This window comes from Phallusia mammillata, chromosome 5, assembly GCF_965637545.1.
Source record: "Phallusia mammillata chromosome 5, kaPhaMamm4.hap1.1, whole genome shotgun sequence".
NCBI classification, from domain to species: domain Eukaryota; kingdom Metazoa; phylum Chordata; class Ascidiacea; order Phlebobranchia; family Ascidiidae; genus Phallusia; species Phallusia mammillata.
In genome coordinates this window covers 9,086,176-9,105,515 of record NC_137256.1, presented here as the reverse complement: position 1 = coordinate 9,105,515, position 19,340 = coordinate 9,086,176, and the positions used below count along the sequence as shown (strand labels likewise).

General features: G+C 38.3%; 1 protein-coding gene and 1 long non-coding RNA gene across 2 annotated transcripts; both read right to left on the bottom strand.

The window, feature by feature from the left end:
* Positions 1-2,595: 2,595 nt before the first annotated feature.
* On the bottom strand, positions 2,596-8,354 carry LOC145230181 (solute carrier family 25 member 36-A-like). Its single transcript, XM_080095564.1, has 8 exons — positions 8,007-8,354; positions 7,410-7,631; positions 6,777-6,854; positions 6,439-6,612; positions 5,436-5,583; positions 5,081-5,213; positions 3,567-3,703; positions 2,596-3,250 (listed from the first exon to the last, which is right to left on the bottom strand). Exons 1-8 carry the CDS (start codon positions 8,285-8,287, stop codon positions 3,191-3,193), a joined length of 1,233 nt encoding a protein of 410 aa, XP_079951690.1. The 5' UTR covers positions 8,288-8,354; the 3' UTR covers positions 2,596-3,190.
* Positions 8,355-9,567: 1,213 nt separating this feature from the next.
* LOC145229147 (uncharacterized) lies at positions 9,568-19,064 on the bottom strand. Its single transcript, XR_013860373.1, has 2 exons — positions 18,924-19,064; positions 9,568-11,282 (listed from the first exon to the last, which is right to left on the bottom strand). It is a non-coding gene; the product is annotated as an uncharacterized LOC145229147 (long non-coding RNA).
* Positions 19,065-19,340: the final 276 nt, after the last annotated feature.

Sequence of the window (19,340 nt, the reverse complement as noted above, 5' to 3'; positions counted from 1 at the left end):
ATAGTGATGATTCATTTCAGTAAAATTTGTCAATTTCGTATGTAAACACGTTAACAATGCAAACTCGTACCAGCCCTCCTTCTTAAAACCGTTTTACCCCACAACACAAAGCCCGCAGTCAATTAAACGTGACCCCTGTGACCCCTACCCCTACCCCTACCCCTTCCGAAGATGCGAAAAATCATGGACTCATTTTTTCCTTTTTGTTTCTTATTTATTGCTTTTTTGTGCCATTGTTAGGTAGTGAAACTACGTGTGATATCGTCATTAATGTGTTTGTGCTGCATCGCTTATTCTGGCGCCTAAAACTATCCAACAGGGTTTCTTTTGGTGATTTCTTTTCCTGTTGAACCCGACCCGATTTTCCTAACACGAGTGGTTAGGTCCCACTTTAACGTTGCGCAACTATTTCCGGCTTGGCAAATATTTTAGACCATTTGTGCTGCTACGATTTGTTTCACCCGGCGAAATAAACTTAACTCAACTCAATCAACAATGCTAGCAGAGAGATCAGTACATACTCTATTACTCTGATTTTGTGTACCAAAGCAAAATCATTGCATGTTTGTATTACATCCTTTTTTAGGCATAATTGTTTGTAAACCAAAAAATCTGTCTTTCTCGGTAATCGTAAAAACCGTATGTCTAATCGTAAAAACATATAGTCTAACACAGTGGTTCTCAAACTCGGTTTACTTATTTTGCGGCTCGCACCAGGCCTCAGAAAACCACCAAACATTGCTATTTTAGCTTTCAAAGTAATAATCTTTAGTGATTTTCTCAAGGTTTCGTTTTTTTGCAGCTCTCTACACACTTAAAATAATACCATTTGGCCACGACATTAAAAAAGTTTGAGAACCAATGGTCTAACACCCCCACTACACTAATTTAGCCCTAATAGCGAACAAGCGCTTAAAAGCCGACCAAAATACACTGCAAGACTGCTACGAAACGTTAGCAATGGTGTGATCGACTGCGATGTGAAATAAGACCCAACGAAGTACCAAACCGGACAAGACGCCTTGCCCACTAACATGCTTTGGAACGACGCGTTTTTCCTTTTTAAACTTGCGCCAGCGTTGCGAAAGGTGTAAGCTTTTGGGTGGGACCTAATCATGAAACTTTTGCCGGCCGTGTTTTTTGCGTCTCATTAACACGTTGTTCAGTGTTTTTTGACTGATTTTGTTCAATCAAAGGATTTATTACCGTTTTACAAACGTGTCTGACGTCAAAAATCACTAGTTATTTTCGATTGTTTTTGGATCTAGAAAACGCTCAAACTATAAACTACAATAAAACTGACATAGTTTTTACTAAAGTCGCGTTTCCAAGTATGTTCAAATGTGTTTTTTAATGTTTACATTAAAACTTGAATCTAGGCATAGCGACACCAATTAGAAACATTGCCTTGAAAATTGCATTCGCTAGGTTGCGACAAAGTATCAAAATTTAGAAACCACTAAAGGACAACAAAGAGGCATTTACGGCATGGGGGAGTATCTGGGGGTGTGGCCAGCACCCAGACAACCCGTCTAGACCTTCTAGACCAGTGCCCATGAACTATTTCCCCCCTTTGGCCAGTGTGCAAACTACAGACATAAAATAAAAAAAGGTTGCTTCAAAAGCGCAGTTGTGAAATAATTATTATCAAGAGAACTAAACTGTTTGAAAGTGACGGAACGCATGCCATCACACACACACTGCAAATTACTCACATTTACAGCCTACTGTTGGGCGTTAGGCGTAAATAAGTTGTGTGTCATACAATCCAGTAGAAAGTAGATAGATTGCGTTTAAAGATGCTTCTTATTGAAAAATAAGTGAATGTGGGTTTTGTTAAAAGATTGAGCTCCTGTAAACCAGAATAAGCAGAAGCGCGTGGGTAAAATCAACTCGACCGAGCAGTAAAAAGTGCAACTTTGCCTTGCACCTTTTAGTTAACCTTACAAAACGCCTCAGCGGCATAAGATGCACTTTAGTCTTAAGCAACAACTATACTAACGTATCACTTAAAACGACCCAGTAACCAATTCCCATTGTTTGTATACTCTACTTTGCGTTCTGCGTTGTTAGTATAGGCCAGTGGTCTTCAACCTGTGGGTCGCGACCCCAAGTGGGGTCGCCAAAACTTTGTTCGGGGTCGCTATAAATTAAATTTATTGGCTTTTAAATTTAGCATAAAAAAGCATGCGTTTTTGTTCTAGTTCGCAACCTTTGCTTATGTTTTGCAGTACAGCTTGGTACCTCGTGTCACAATCTAATCATTGTGGTGCAATAATCTATGTAAAACTCTATGTAAACATAGTCCAACCCATTGTTACGCGATAGAGCCCACGAGTGCCATATTGTGTCCAAAATAATGCAGCGGGTACTGGGAAAAATACATAAATTAACTGATTTCTACAAACTGGTGAGCTTTAACGCGAATTAGATTGGATAAATTAAAAAAATGGGGTCGCATGTTAATGCTAATTTAATTTTCTCATAAATTTGGGTCGCGGTTAAAAAAGGTTGAAGACCACTGGTATAGGCTGTACTTTGCTATACGATTTAAAATGCCTGAATCAACCTCTCCGCTATAACATAACAACTTAACCGTGTTTTACGTTGTTGTATTGGCGATGGAAGACAAAAAACGCCAGTAAATGCAATTAACAGTCCGAAAAGCCAGCAGTCAATGTCAGGCAACTATACCAAAAAGTCATACGTGTATACCACTAACATTTTGCTGCATGTGGTATATTAAGCACTCAATGAAAAAAAACGTTACACCATTGGGAGGGTTGAACATTGGTTTCAAAATATAATGTAAACACTAAAAGTGGGTAAACGCCAAACAAAAACTTTCCATTGGAAACAAAAATTGACAGGGGGGAAATTGAACTTGATCTTTTTTCTCTTGATTGACACAGAGCAGAGGTTTTGCATACATTTTTTCACAGCAAAAAGCACAGCACCGAGTATTTGTTTGCTTTGTCTGGCCGCGTGTTGAAATACAAGCCGGTTCAAGTTGTTACACACCGCGCGCTTTAAACAGTTTGCGCCTTGCGGGTTCTCTTTCTCCTCATTACTCCTCCTGTTTCTTTTAATCATCCTCGGAGCAAGCGCACGCGTTGCTCTTGGCTCCTCCTACTGCTCCTCCAAGAGAGAAGTAAGAGCAAAAGCGGGCGAATTTTTATTCTCGAATTGTTTATCGAGTAGCGTATATTATAGCTTCGTAAACACCCATTAAAATTGCCATGTTGGGTACCTGAAAATAAATATATCCTGGTTATAAACCTGAGTGACAACGTCTCACATAAAGTTTAACTGCTCTGTGCATAATAAAACTAAAACTTTAAAGAGCAATTTTAATGGTTTGTCCACAATTGCGTTTAAACATGTTTACAATGAAAAAAATTGTTTGTTTTAGCATACATTCGCATCAAACTAGTTAGGGACATTGCTATACAATTAAAACGTAAAAAATAACAATACGATGAAATTATAGTTGAAAATAATTTGATATATGGTTGTGTACTAAAGTTTTGCAACAAAAGCTGCTGTTCAAAATGTAAAAAACTTACTTGTCTCACTAACTGGGCAGGCATACCGGCATACAGGGCGCGCGAACCTTCTTTTAAACGAACTTCGCGGACAGTTTGCCAAAAACCGCTGTATTTCTTTTGAATTGCCTCCTCCCGCAAACGAGTACGGACCACTTCTGCAAACAAAAAATGAAACTTGAAAAACTACACTAATTACAAATTTCATGTGTTGGGGGCTTGTGGGTGAACCGCTCGATCAAAAGCGTGTGTGTAAATTTGAATACGTTTGAGTTACTCTTTCTTGACCAAACGCTTGGAACAAACCAGTGTTAGACAGAAAAAAGAAATATGAATAACAACAATATGTGATCCTCCAGGGAATGGACTCAGAAATAAATAAATGACAAACCGACTTAAGTATTTATTGTATGATATCCATAAAACTCTTTATATAGAGGACATCGGTGTTTAAACATGTTTACATATTTTACAGTATGCGAGCACAGCTGAATTACAGTGGTCAATTGTCTTTGTCTTTTATTAAAGCTAGATAAGGAAGGGTGATAACTGGACGTGACAAGCATCCCGGATGCACTACAATGACGTAAAATTATGCGTGATATGCTATGCTGCAAAGTGCGTCCTTCTACGCCACGAACTATACTGGCTAAATGACCCGAGTTAGCATAAAAACAATTTAGTCGCAATAAAGTGCTACTGAGGTAACATTAACTACACCACATGTTTGTCGTTATATCTACGTTGATGCTACGAAGCATTTGCACATTAGCGGAACGTAACATAATTTATACCCCTAGGTTATGCAAGGCCGTTGTGTTAAGTGTATTTTTGCGTATTATCAGTTCTAAATTTACAATTAGCCAAAGTATTAGTGCATCTAAAAAGAGGCGCAACATAAATTTTTCACATGCAAAAAATCTAACGATATCTCAATATTTTAGTCGATTATAACGTTGGATTATTTCAATTGATTTTCGCCGTCTTTAACACATAAAAACATTGCAACAGTACAACAAAAGTTTAAGCTTTTAGGCCGCTTGCCCCACACTAACCGACTCAAGGGCAATAAATTTATACGTGTTTAGAGGGAATTATTCTGTCCTGTGTGTAACCAGTGCTTCTATTTCACTCTCACAACGCACAAAGTAAAATGACAAAACATAACTTCTCAGCAAGAATATACATACCAGTATTTGGGTGTAAAACATTACAACGTTTCGACAATCTCTATAGTCATCTTTAGGTTAAGTAAAAGGCACAGAGGTGACCCAACTTGGTGCCACACAACAGCAAATGCTGCTCAATTTTCTTTATGCAACATTATTAGGAATCCACACCACTGCATCTGTTCAATGTTTAACGCCTGTGTCAGCGCCTCAGGTTTAAACGCGTCTGCCTCCAATCCGCTTGCGTTGTATCACCGAATAATTGCTTTTATCGGTAAAAAGCGTTATTTTTTTCTGTTACTGGCTTATAAATTCTTCTTGCTAAGAATATTTAGAACTGTAAATTTGTGCTCAAGTATAACTTACCATGTGGATATGCTAAGACAGTAGCGCTAATCTTTGAAGCAGAGGACAAAAGCATTAAGCCCGGCAGTTCCCAAAAGCTGCTCATTACTGATAATCCGTTTGGGTCGATATTCTTTTGCTGTAAGTAGTTAACCTGCAATACAGATTAACAGGTTATAAATATGCGCCTTGTTCAAATTAGAATTCATAGAAATAGTAAATTTTAATATATTTTTTTAAACAAGTAACTAAAAAGTTTGTGCATATTTATACAAGCAAACAGTCTTTAAGAAAGGTTACTATGCACTTAAAAAAATTTTAATGTCACATAAAAACTTCACAGTGTGCCTGTGCCTCAGTATTTCCCACGCCCTACCTTTAGCCTTTCGTAAATAGCAAAGTAGATGACGGTTTCAAATATCCCAGCGTAGGAAGCGCTTAAACCCCGATAAAATCCACGCCAGCCTTCTGTTGACCAAATTCGCCGACAGCACTCAAAAACACTGAGGGAGACGTTGTTGAGTCTAAAATAGAAAGGGTGGTTGTTATTAAAAGCTAAAGGATGCTTTCAAAGCATTAAGATTATGAAGCGCATGATTCAACGGTAATTTGTAACACAGCAAACCTCGGTTAAATCGGATTCGGTTTATCCGGATCTTCGTCTAATTTGGACAAAACTTGGGGTACAAACTTTTTGTAATGTGGTACGGCTTGAACTAATCAACATCGGTTAATCAAGAAAATTTGTTTGTTCCAAACGGGTCCGGGTGGACCGAGGTTTACCGCAGTTATTTGAAAACAAATTTTAGGAACAAAAATATACACATCAAAATTCTTGTGAGTATAAAAAAAATTGTAAAATTGTAACAATAAAACAGTAACGAGGAATGGGAATTAGTATGTTTAGGCGTTTTTGTTTGGTATGTAAAGTTCATTAATCCCCACTTTCCGGTGTTTAAGTGGCAAAAACGCACCCTTGAGTGCGCTGTCTATGGTCAGGTTACGTAAACCACATAAATCCCTCAATGAGAGGTTTCGCAACACTGACAACCATTGTAACCGTTCCGTTCCGCCATTGAATTCCAAACCACCGAGTCGCGGGTTTGTTTACAAAGTAAATGAAAGGGCGCGCTATTGTATTTGAGCTGTTCATGCGCAAATTGGCGAAGAACAGCTGTTTGAGAGTTTGACATGATGACGCACGGTTATGTAAGGTTTTGTGATGATATCTGATGCGTGTTACACACTAGACGACGAGTCAGCCCTTAGTCATTGAAGTAAATATACAGTGTTGAGTTTCACAAAACTGTTCACTCGGGCACACAAGAGTTTAAACGGTGGTAGCTACAACTAGCCAGCACAACAACAACAACTCTTACCTTCTGTGCAGTTGTTGCTGCGTTTTAACAACCCACAACGGGCATGTTGCAGTGGTACAAGCAAAACTGCCAGCCGTTGCTGCTACAACGTGCGTTAGGGTTGAATCTGCTCGCATTCCTTGATTACTTTGCAAGTAGCCTTTGGCACCGCTGTAAGCGTAGAAGTAGATGGCTCTGCATAAAAAAATCAACATTTAGTAAATTTTTACACACCTAAACTTTTTTTTTTCACTAAAACGTTTTTTTTTGTGACATCAATTTGAACAAAAACTGCAAATTTCATGAAAAAATTGCTTACAACATTTTTTAATGTATAATCCAAATTTCGTAAAACGTACCTTGATGGCACAACGCCCATAAGACTGGGCGCTAAGCCTTTGTAAAACGAACGGGCTCCCTCCACTTTCAAAATGTATCTAAAATAATAAAACCAATAAAATGATGACTGCCAGACTTATTCAGCACTTCCGTCAAAACACGGTTGATAAATGTTTGCGAAAACGATCAAATTATTCATCCTGCATAACGTTCTATTTACTAAATGTTTAATGTAAAAGTATCAGTAAACATATGTGTTTTAATGGTTTTTCAATATTTTTATCAGTATAGGTCCGAAGTCAAAATACATTTTTAAGTATTTTTCGCGGACATACAAAACTAATCTTAAATTTTCGCGGACATGGAAAAAAATTCGTCAATTTTCGCGGACGAAACTGTCACGACGTTTTTCAACGATAGCTACGATAAACATACATTCATAAACTAGAATTTAATTTTTTTCTAGCCCATGCCTTGTCATTTGTGGTAACGCATGGAAGACCGGTTGATTCGGTATTACGCCTTTAATATGCTTGACATACAAATATGTTGAGTGAGTTGAGTTGAGTGAATATTTACAGCAACGTTCACAAAAACCAGAAGATATTTGTCACAACAGACGATTTTTTACCATAACAAACGTCTGACCTTACCTGCAATGATGAAGTATGGTACTGTGCGTGGCAGAACCGTGTGTAACGCCAACGTAATGTGCTCCCCGTAACTGGTTGCCTATTGGTGCTGTAAACGGTTTCGGCGTTCGTGCCATTAGGTTCACTTTTGCCGATGTCGCTGTAGCACATATTGACGACTGTTGACGTGTCTTGATGACGTCAATGGGGCACGTCACCAAAGTAGCGGCGCAACCGGCGGCTCTGTTTAAATAAGCTCGGTGTTATTTATGTTTACAATAAACAACCGTAGACTTTTTACTGTAGCAAAACACCCATGCTTGGGAATTGAAACATAAAAAATACGTCTTTTAAATATAACAAAAAAATATAATTTAAAAAAAATGTAAAACAAATAGATAAATCTTAAATTTTCAAAAACATGTAGTATAGTGGTGAATATTAACATCTTTATTTTTTAGAATGTTGCTGTTTTGATATTTCAAAATGCAAAGACAAAATTGCACACAAAAAGACTCCGCATTGCATCACGCACGTTTTGGCAATATGACAGATAACGCGTGCAGATATACCGCTAAACACACGCCATATATAGCTTATCATGCACATATTACTAACCCGCCTGCGACGAAATGGATAAGACCGCCCTTATCAGGAATAACTGTCTGTGGTGAAACTTGTGGTGACCTGTGGACATTCTGAGATTTGACAGACAAGCGAGAACTTTTCTGTTCGACCGGTGCGAAAAAAGTTTGTTCAAACTGCTTGTGTTCGTCTACCCAGCGGTTACTTCGACCACTGCCAAAACGAGTATTAATGTCCAAATTCTGCGAGTTATATCCTTTTTGTTGCGAGTGTCCATAACTGCTATCTTTCCACGAATGCTTTTGGGAGTCCATAGTCAATTTCAGTGTACCATTTAAGCCCTAGTGCTGTAAAAAAGAAGAGAGTAGGGTTAGACCTGACAGTTAATGTCACAATTAAACACAATACAAATGTAATTGTGAATTGTGTTGCTAATAATGGGCATTATGTTTGGTCGGTTTCCTAACATACGACATTTGAGTCATATTTACTATTTTTACAATGGATTTTAATCCAACATAGCAATAAAAAATGGTCATTTTTGAAAGAAGCTAAGGTCGAGGATCCTTCTTGTAAAGTTGCGCCAACCGTCTGGCATTCCAGCGGCAGTACACAAAACCTAAATACTTTGATTTGAAACTTGTCTAGTACTTTTCCATTGCGAAACAGGAACCACTTCTCACATATACGCCCTCATTCCAGCATATCAAGTTACCTTGCGCACAACAACATCAAATGCAGGTTTCTTAAAGCATAAAAATACAAACTAAAGGTAATTGTGAATTTTGAATGCACGCAAATGCAAGATAAATGCGCAATAAAATCCTTGCGCAACCCTTTAACACAGCACTGTAGCCACGCAGGAGCTGACTGAGCAGGTTTCAGCACGCGCGCATCGCTCTTGTAATTTTCCATCACTTCTTCTGCTGGCAGTTAAAATTTTCCACTGCGCGCACGCCTCAATCACGCCGCGCGCGCGTGATCCGCCTTCACGTGTTGTGTTGTTGTCGAGCGTGTGTGACGTCACAACGAGCTGCAAGCGTCATCAACAAATTGCTGCTAAGGGCAGCTGTTACTAGTTACTTCACAAAAGGCCTTATTTTTGAATGTAGATGCACTATGTTTTGTAAGGGCTAACCTGAATCGGTATTTGGTCAACACCTTGAATGTTATTGTTAGCACAATTTGTTGTTTTTAATTTGGCGATTTTTTAAATTTAAGTAGCTGCAAGTTATTTTGTACTGTTTAAATTGATATATTAGGTTTATTATTGATTTTTTGATATACCACGAATCAACAAAGTTTGTGGATACTTTGCGTGACATTTGACTTTAGGCAAAAAAAGGTCTGAGCTTTCTTGTTTTTTTTTCTTAAACAACCGCTAACCTTGCCATAACACTTGATAAGCTATATCCTGTTTGTCTGTTTTATTGTTCTTTTGTTGATACCGTGCAGTGGAAATTTCGTTGAGCCAATTATCTTCTGCATGGCCAGGTAGTAACAAAACATTTAATCTATTTTTGTATTTCAGTAAACGTTGTTTTTTTAGTTTGAAAATGACCTCTCTGACGCCTCTTAGTGCCAATCACGAATTTTAAAACGTCGGTGTTTTTTATTATGAAGCACTAAAAGAACAAAGCAACATGTTTTAAACAATAAATAGCAACGTTAAGAAAATTTGTGGAACTTCGTGCACACAAAAAATCTAAAACAGTTTTCTTTTCACGAAATGCCTTGTAGTTGATTCAGATATGAGATTTCTTGGGCAACAGAGACGTAATTTGTTGTTTGTGGGTCGTTTTTGTTGCATAAAATTACATGCAATAACATACATTGCATAAAATATAATAAACATTGTAATCAATATTACTTCAATAGGGGCAGAATTTTTTTACTATCAATGTATATTGCTTAAATCTACGCACAATCCATCTTACGCAAACATCAAATACAAAGTTTTAAAGAAAAGTTAGAAAAATCTGGGAAAACCAAGCACCTGCATTATAGCACTTGGTATTATTTACAACGTCAAGTTAAGAAATGCATAGTGTAAAAGACATTATGCTTGGCATAGACCAGTGCTCTTCAACCTTTTTAGTGGCACGGAACCCTTAAGTTATTTTGTCAAACTTTGCGAAACCCCTCATAAACTAATTATAATGAATCTAATAGAAGTAGGCTACATTAAAGGAAAAAGATCAAGCACATCATAAAGGTTGACTTCAATTCAACGATTCACTAAACCGTATTTCCATGTTATTTGGAACGGTCGTTTCTATCTTGCAATTCAGCTAGAGTGTATCAAGGTTGTATTTATTACGTCACAATTGATCAATGGTGTAACAAAAGTTAATTACCTGGTTTCGGCGAGACTAGATGGTTTAGCAATTTGAAACAATGATATTATGAATCATTCGTGTTTGAATTGCTACACCAAACCGCTGCGAACCCCGTGCAACCGTTAAAGTTCACGGAACCCCCGAAAGGGTTGTACGGAACCTTAGGGTTCCGCGGAACCCCGATTGGGAACCACTGGCACAGACAGTAATTCAAGAATGAACGATTTTGGTTTGAACATGACTTTTGGTTTGAAAAGGAATTGAGATTGTGTCCGTAGAAGTTTTACATTCATCATAAATAAACTTACACAATGTTTTACCAAATGCATTGATTGGCTTTGGCCGTTCGTAAAAACAAATAGATGGAACTTTACCGAACGTAGAACATCACTTCAAACAACTATAGTCCCTTTGGGAGAAATAACTAAAATACAACACAAAAAAACTAATGAAGAACAAACAAGTTTTGGAAAAATATGTTTTTAACACAAAAGTCAGAGACAAGGATCCGAAAGAAGTTGAACTTAACAGTCAGATTTAGGACAAGATTTAAAGTAAACTTTGAAAGTTTAAAGTAAACTTTGAAAGTTTACATTTAAAGACAGTAGTTTTAATCTTAGGCATAGTTTTGAATATGAACTTTGCGGAAATACAAAACAATAAATGACTACAGTTATTTTTCCCCCTATACATTGCTTCTCAGCACCAGAAAGAAGTAAGTTCTCACTTTTTTTCTCGTCTATTCGTCAATCTCGTCGCCTGTCGGGCAGCAGAGTGGTTGCCCAGCATATGTAAATGTGTCTTGATCCACGAATGCGCGGAGTTCTTCACGGCGTTGCAGGCATCCATTTTCGGTCATTATTGTCCAAACACGAAGAGTGCGGAAAAATCCATCAGCTTCGTACGATTCTTCCAGCACAATGTCATTACCGTCATCCTCGTTCATTATGAAGTGTGGCAAAACTCAAGACTGTAGCAAAAATTTAAAATATTCAACTATTTCGCTGTCTTGCTTTCGCATTTAGCGCAGACTGTACAACAGAAACATTGGTCATTAAAATGTTGGGGCAAAATATTTCATTCATGATGCACGTAGCATGAACAAGGCTGAAACCAAAATTAAAACAAGTATTAAAGCGATTTGTAATGTGACAATCAAGTAAAGTGGTAAACATTTCTTCTGCAACTATCTTGTTGGATGTCTATCTTTGGAGCCGGTTTGTTGACTTATCTAATCATGTGTGTCAGTGCACAGTTGCCATGGTCAGGTTCCGTTTTTCACTATATCGGAGGTTTCTTAACAGCTAACGCACGTGTACAACAGACCTTTCATTTTACCTTTATTCACATTCAATAACCGTATCAAAACATAAAACCATATCAAAACATAAACAAACAAAGGCCTTTTCGAGCGATGTACGAAACATTTACAAGATGCAATGTGCATTCTTTTTGACATATTTACTGTGGGGACACTATACGCTGAGTTAAAAAGTAATAAACTAAACTGATTTCTTACGCATCACAACACAAAAATACATTTCTTTTATTTCGTAGCACTGCACCCTTGCACAAAAATAAGCTCACTTGAAAAAGGGACAACTTTCACCTGTATATTTGCTTTGCTTGCTTTTTATTGCATTCCACTACACTGCCTCAGCCAAAAACGTTAGCTTCGTTGGCCTTTCTTAATTGATTGAGGAATGCTACTATACTATAGTATAGTTGTATACAAATCTACAAGCGCCTTTACCGCCTTGTCCTTTATCTTTGCCTTTTTCTCTACTGCTGATCGAGTGACTCGCCTGTTTACGATTTTTACGATTTTAGAAATTACGATTTTCTAAAAACCCAAACCGGAGTTGAACCCTATATTTTGTTTGGCGTTGGACCCGAACCGGAACCGAACCAGTAAAAAAATGCAGTCTGTTTTATATTTTATGATTTTTTGTTCAAAACAGCGCACTGAAGAATATGCGAGATAACACATATAGGGCGTGTCAAAGATAACAGCACACGGGCAAAATTATTTTGGCGTTTGCTAAGGCCAGGTAGATGATGGGTAGAATTGAATTGAAACAAATAAAAACTTAAACCGGTTTAAAAACCGCAAACCGGTTCGAACCGGATAACTTGCCCAAACCGGAACAAAACCCGAACCCGAAAATATACATTTTTAAAAACGGACCTGAACCCGAACCCTTAAAAACAAAACCAAGTGAACCCGAACCGAACCTGAACCCATATGACAAGCGGTTCGACTCCCTGTTCATAAGTTGGTCGCATTTACATGCCCATCAGCAGTTACGTCCGCACAATATGTAGAAGTCAGTCAGTACAAACACACAAAGCGCTAAGCGAGCAGCAATCGGCGACCCAACCTATCCAGTCGCAGCAATTGCGCCTCGACGCGTGGAAGTCAGGTCATTTCGAAACACCACTTCGTTAGAGCCGCGGCATTTCAGTCAATACAAACACACAAAGCGCTAAGCGAGCAGCAATCGGCAACCCAACCTATCCAGTCACAACAATTGCGCCTCGACGCGTGTAAGTCAGGCTATTTCGAAACACCACTTTGTTATAGCCGCGGAATTTCTAACTAATGTGTTATCGCATGTTGGGTTGAAACTGTTAATCCTGACGGAAACACGGTGAACTGGGTTGTATTTAGCAATAAACTACTTTTCCAACCTAAAATTGTCAAAAGATTTAGTTAACAAACAACTGGATTTGAACAGAAAATGATTTGTTGGAATAGAAAAAACTCCAAATATTTCTTCACAAACAGGTCTCTCTGACATTTGATTTGTTAAACTGTGACTATTCCGGGATACAACAAATAATTAAACACAGCCAAAGTTTAGAAGATAACAACAAAGTCGATCGATTCTAAAACAAATTCTGCAGCACAAACTAATACAACATACAATCTCTCACAGTTTTCTCTCCCTGTGGATTAAATGGCCAGTTACTGCCCAACACCATCGCTACATTTCAGCTTACATTTTTGATCTTTACAGTTAACCATCAGAAATGTGTTATTCCACGATTTTGTTTAGCAGCAAAGCTGTTAACCCTGTGCAAAATGCGCCCCGCAGTCGACAAATCGCGACCTACAACCTTTACAGTAAATTAACACAAATGTTTCCCCGCGTTATTCCAACATATCTATTCTAACGGCATTTTTTGTTGATTGTGCGCTAATAAACGAGCGGTACGAAGAAACACAATGCAAAAATAGAAAAACATCATATTCTCTCCAACGGCGACCGAAGGGTTCGCGACCGAAGGACGCGAAAAAGTCAAATAAAAAAGAGGTCATAGTGCTTCTCAATCTCCCTACGGTGTCGCCCTGGTCGAACTGATCGGAAAGGGTAGAGCTACTAACACCATAACGTGAAGTGGAATGCCCACCTGCGCTAATGGCTATATGTGTTTGATCGTTATAATCGTCTTTTTGTCGTGATGTTTATGCGCAATAAAAAAAAATACTAACACCATAACGAGAATCAGAACTTCGCTTTGTAAGGGGGCGGAAAGAGCTGAATTTTTATTTATTTAGCCGCTATAAATGGGTTGGGTTGGGAAATATTTACATAAAATTTTTACATTAGTAACTAAGTTTTTGGGTTAGTTTTTTTTTTGAATTTTAAGTGCTAATGCCTTACCCCGACCCTAATAGCCCTAACCGTGAGCATTTTCGGAGATATAACCAATTAAATTTAGGGGTAGATTCTCGTTATGGTGTTAGTAGCTCTACCATCAGAAAGTCGGTCGAACGTCGGCGGTCACACGTGCAAACCTTTGTACACACACGTGCGTTCAAAATTGCGCAAACAGTCGCGCATAAATTCAAGAGAGACACCGAGGCAGTAATTCTGTCACTGGCAGAAGTAATCGTATAATTCGTTACAATTTTCTCGACGCAAACTCGTTCTCCAATAGTACCCCAATTTTCCACTATTTTTTACGCCTACATTAACCAGTTATGCAAGGCAAAACCGTATTTTCTCGTTTTTTGTATTCAATTAAAAACGCGTACTTACTAATTATCTTGTAAAACGGCGAAATCTTCCGATTTAAATTTCAAAACCTATGTTGTTTCATTAAAAGATAAGATATTAGACGAGCCTTGACAACACATTTGCAAATTTCCACCGGGAAAGCCCCATTTTCTCAGGCCGCTCCAACACACACATTGTCACTTTTTTCTCCGGAGTGCTCTTGCGTACAGGCGTCTCGCGTTGGAAATCGCTTGTGGGTCAAAAACTATCATGGCTAACAACTTGAAAGCATTTGAGGACACGTCCGGCAACCTTCCACTGATTTCCAAAAAAGCGCTGCACAGGTTTTTAATGAAACTGTTGGTGGCTGCCATCGTCGCTTTAATACATTAACGTGTGTGGACACCAACCAAAGGCCGACGAAAAGAGCAAAAGGGTAATGACCGATCTCTTTTATTAACTCTCATAAAATTTGGAGATAAATTAAGCCGAGTGTCAATTCGGATTTAAATCCAAGCGCGTTTATATAGGCTTAGTCCGACCTGTTTAGATTTTGGTCCGCGAAAATATTTTATGTGTCGCAGAAGCCTCACCGCTGACTTAGAAAGATGCCAGATATTAAAAACTTAAATTCACCACAACCTTTATATCTTTCCCCCTGGCTCAAGGCGGGAATTCGACGCCAATATTGCGGATGCAATGGTCCGAATCAAGTCTAAATCTGTCTGATGCTCTGCGTTTTTTTCTCCTAAAATAACATTGTTGGCACAGTCATTAACAATGCACGGAACAAATTTAAATATAATAGTTTTTTTGTACTAGAGGTCACATCTCGGCCAATCTGTAAACAAAAAACTAAACACCGGCCCTGCCCTGCACAATCGTATTGGAATGCCCTTTTATTTTTTTGGTAACGAATTCACTTCCTTTTTTTACTTATGCAATTCCCAAAACAGCTCCATTCATTTTGAGACCAAAAAAATGCGACTATAACTCAGCCATACAGAAAAGTATAAATATTTTATTACTTATTTCAAAAAAATACGAAACTGCTGAGTCAGCACCATAAACGCCTATGCTCTTTTGCGCCACCTACCAGAAGTTCCCAGGTCGGGCCAAAGGTGAAGCTCAGTGTTAGTAGCTCTACCATAACATCCACTGATCTCTATGAACACTGGATCGCGGTACTGGCCGTCACGGTTGAAGCAAATTGAAGCGTAATGGCGGCTGCAAAAGGAAGCCCCAAAAATGCATAGCGGGCAATGGGGAGAGAGTGGAAAAATGTCGATAAATTTTGTTTTAGGCATTTGCGTAGCGATTTTTGCAGATATGATTTGTAGATTAATAGGACGCATGTATTTCAGTGTGTAATAACCTATAAATATGCGTAGATTGACTGTGATGTGTATTAGTGTAGGTGTAGCCTACTGGATACACGTTATTAAGTTAGTGTTGAAATAAATCTTTACTGAGCAGTGGTAAATGTTTTTTGTGCAATATAAGTAATGTTCGTGCTTTTTAAGTATTTTGGACTTAAATCCAACAAGATGGCTATTCTCTCCACACAAGATGATGTGATACATCAAACTCCTGGAAATTCTGAAGAGATTTTGATGTGATTTGAACGTTTTTATTAAAAATAGTGCGTTTCCGCAACATCGCGCAAACTCCGTGTAGAGAACGTTGGGGTTGTTATTTTTTTTCAATTTTTTTATTCCACTCTCCCAAGACTTTATATCCGTGAGAAGTTAGTTCAATGTTGGCTTCCATTTTTGCCAAAATTTCTCACAGGATTACAGAATTGTTCGGCGGAATTTTGACTGTACAAAACATTTCAGACTCATCGTCGTCTGGTTCAAAGTCAACCATAAGAAGGTCGTTACTTACTTCCAGTGGTAAATCTTGCCAAATATCTGACATATTGATCACTGTTTACTCTTTTCCTACGATGTCTGCATGTTACACATGCAAAAATAGCCACCCCGTAAAGTGTTACTCAACCGTGACGAAGACAATCGCTGGCAATCTATGGTTTTACCGTATTTACATCCGCTTTGTTTCGAGTCTGTGTCACGAGTGTTTTTGTGCCACATTATTACTGCATGTTATTGAGTTTGGCCCGTCGCTGTGCAAGTAAACAAAATTCCCCAATGATACCGTCTGCTGTTTACACCCGTGTACATTATTGCGTAACAACCATTACGTCACAATGGAGTTACTAATTAAGATTTGTATCACTTGTTTTTCTACAGTACACAAAACAAAACAATAACTAGAAAACTAGAAATGTGGCTTTTCTATATTTTGCCAACTTATATTTGTTCAATAAAGGCTAAAAATTGGAGCAGCACCCCCAGAAATTTTAGGCACGAGCCGCCACTGTTAAAAACACAAAATAATAATATAATATTTCAACTATTTTGCTCAAAATATTTTTAACAGTATTTGATTTGTTTTTCTTGATTGAGTGCATTTGATTTGGGTGTTTATTATCTATTATAAAATTGATGATATTATAAAATTTTACAATTTTCAATTTCTCATAAAGTTGTTTCTAAACATTTCAGATACAATAGGGTTTATGTTTCTCCAACAAGCAACATTAATTGTCTCAGGAAAAATTCCACCGGAAATATTTCAGTCTCTTTCCAAACCCTCAAGTTTTATGGCACTGCAGGATTCCAGTACGACCTTTTTCTGCGACAAATACACTATGAAGGAATTGGAATCACATTCGATATTTTATTTGTGTGTACTGTTTTACTAGCACTGTGTATGTTTTGTAAATCATTTCTGAAGCAGCCTGTAACATGATATATTGCACATTTTAAACTTAATTAACAACTTAGATTTCTTTTTCACACTATATGCGGATCTGTTCATAATGGTAAAAATAACGGCCCAAATAGACGTAAAAAGCGACATGCTTTATTGTTCAAACGTTTCGGCAAATGCTCATGCCATCATCAGTGATATGAAGGCCACATCAATTGTATACACTTTAGCCGCATAAAAGAATGATAAAAAGGTGCGAAACAAGCGTCGCATAAAAACGATAGATAAAAGGGTGCGCAGAAGCCACCTGCGAGTGTGCGTCTATATAAATGGGTGCAATTGATGTGGCCTTCATATCGAATCGAATCGTATCGTTGATGCGCATTTTGTGACGTCACGTTTTCGATTCGCCAAAGCGTAAAATTATCGACATCAAATTGTTCACAAAAAAGTTCTAGTAAGCGTATTGGCGCTATTTGGTTGAACGAATAAAACGTCTGTTGCATTGCGCGATGATAATTTTTTACCTATTTCTGTCGCACCCTATTTGCACACTAATTAATTGCATATTTACTAAACAGTTACTGACCTATTTTTCATCCTCTGTTGCGATAAAATAACAACAGAATATTCTAATGCAAACCAAAACAAAGATTTTAACTAACAAACTCATTAATCTGGGTGGTTTGGTGTCCCACACAAGATTTACAAATCAGAAAAAGAGAAGAAAAAACTTTCACGGTCGCAAAGCTGACAAACACCCGTGACGTGTTGTTGATGGTCGCTTCCAACGGGGTGTTACTCTTTGGTTGCGCCCTTTAGTTCAGGCACTTAAACTTTGTTTTTCTTTAATGCAACGACATGGTTTACAACAAACTGGGTACATTTTTAGGAATTCCCCAAAATAGTGACAAACCTGAATTAAACGAAATATTCGACCAACAATTTCACCGGAAAGAAGAAAATGTCTGTTAATTGCACGATTATGTGATTTTTACCTATTTCTGTCGTACCCTGCAAACCAACTGTGCGCTGGCGCGCGAGCGTGTGTGTGGATCTAGCCTAAAGCGCGACCGCCAGCAAATCGCAAGTTGGGGCAAAAATTGTGTTGGTTAACAACTTAAATGCATTTTAGGATACGTTAGGTAGGCTTCTACTGATTTCCAAAAAGCGCTGCACAGCTCATTAGTGAAAGTATCGGTGGTTGTTCATTGTCGCTTCAATACATTTTTACGTGTGTTGACACCAACCAACGGCCAACGAGAAGAACAAAAGGATAATGACCAATAATGTTTGATTTACTCTCGTAAAATTAGAGGACAAATTTGGCGGAGTGTTAATTCAGATCTAAATCCAAGCGTTTATTTAGGCTTAACTGAATCGGCCTGTTGATAGTGTTAGGTGCCGCGAAAATGTTTTATGTATCGCAGAAGCCTCAATGCTGACTTAGAAAGATGCCACATATCAAACCTCACAACCGTCGCTACCTTTGTACTCAGCGACGCTACTTGCTTAGTAACATATGATGAAACAAGCTATGTGCTCACGGGAACTCGACGCCAATATTGCCCCGAATGTAGTTTAAATCGAGTCGATGTCGGCGTGATGCTAAAGCCGTGCAATTGTCCTAAAAGAGCTTAAAATAACATAACTAAACACTGGCCCTGCCCCACACGATCATACTGCAATGAACATTTTACATTTTGCTGTTGCACAGCTGACTTCTCTTTTCTATTTATACATTCCCGTGAACAGCTTCAATCATTTTGGGATAAAAAAAATTGCAACTATAACCCAACCATACAGAAAAGTATAAATATTTTAATACTTACTTCAATAAAATACGAAAACTAGCCTTTGTGTAGAATAGCCTAGCCGTCGTTTTAGCAAACTAATGCTGCTTCTTGTCAGCAGAACTCGAACCATTTGGACAAGACTCGAGCGCAATCTGAACTACAGACCGACTGCAAAGAAAAAAGTAACGCTCAAAAAGAAACTAAATCTTCGCTCCTCCAGCCTGTGAGGATCTTTTGTTTAAACAGAGCAAGCCCGTTCCGTCACACTGGCAGTTCGCTATATATAACTCGTTTTGGGTTGAGTTGGCTTGTGTTACACCAAAATCTTGATGGAGTGACACAATTTTGTCGGATCAGAGTTGTAAACAGGCTTGAAATTGGAGCCCGAACCCGGCCCGAACTCGGTCGGTCCCGATCGCTTACTGGAACTCCGCTCCGCCCGAGACAGGTGGG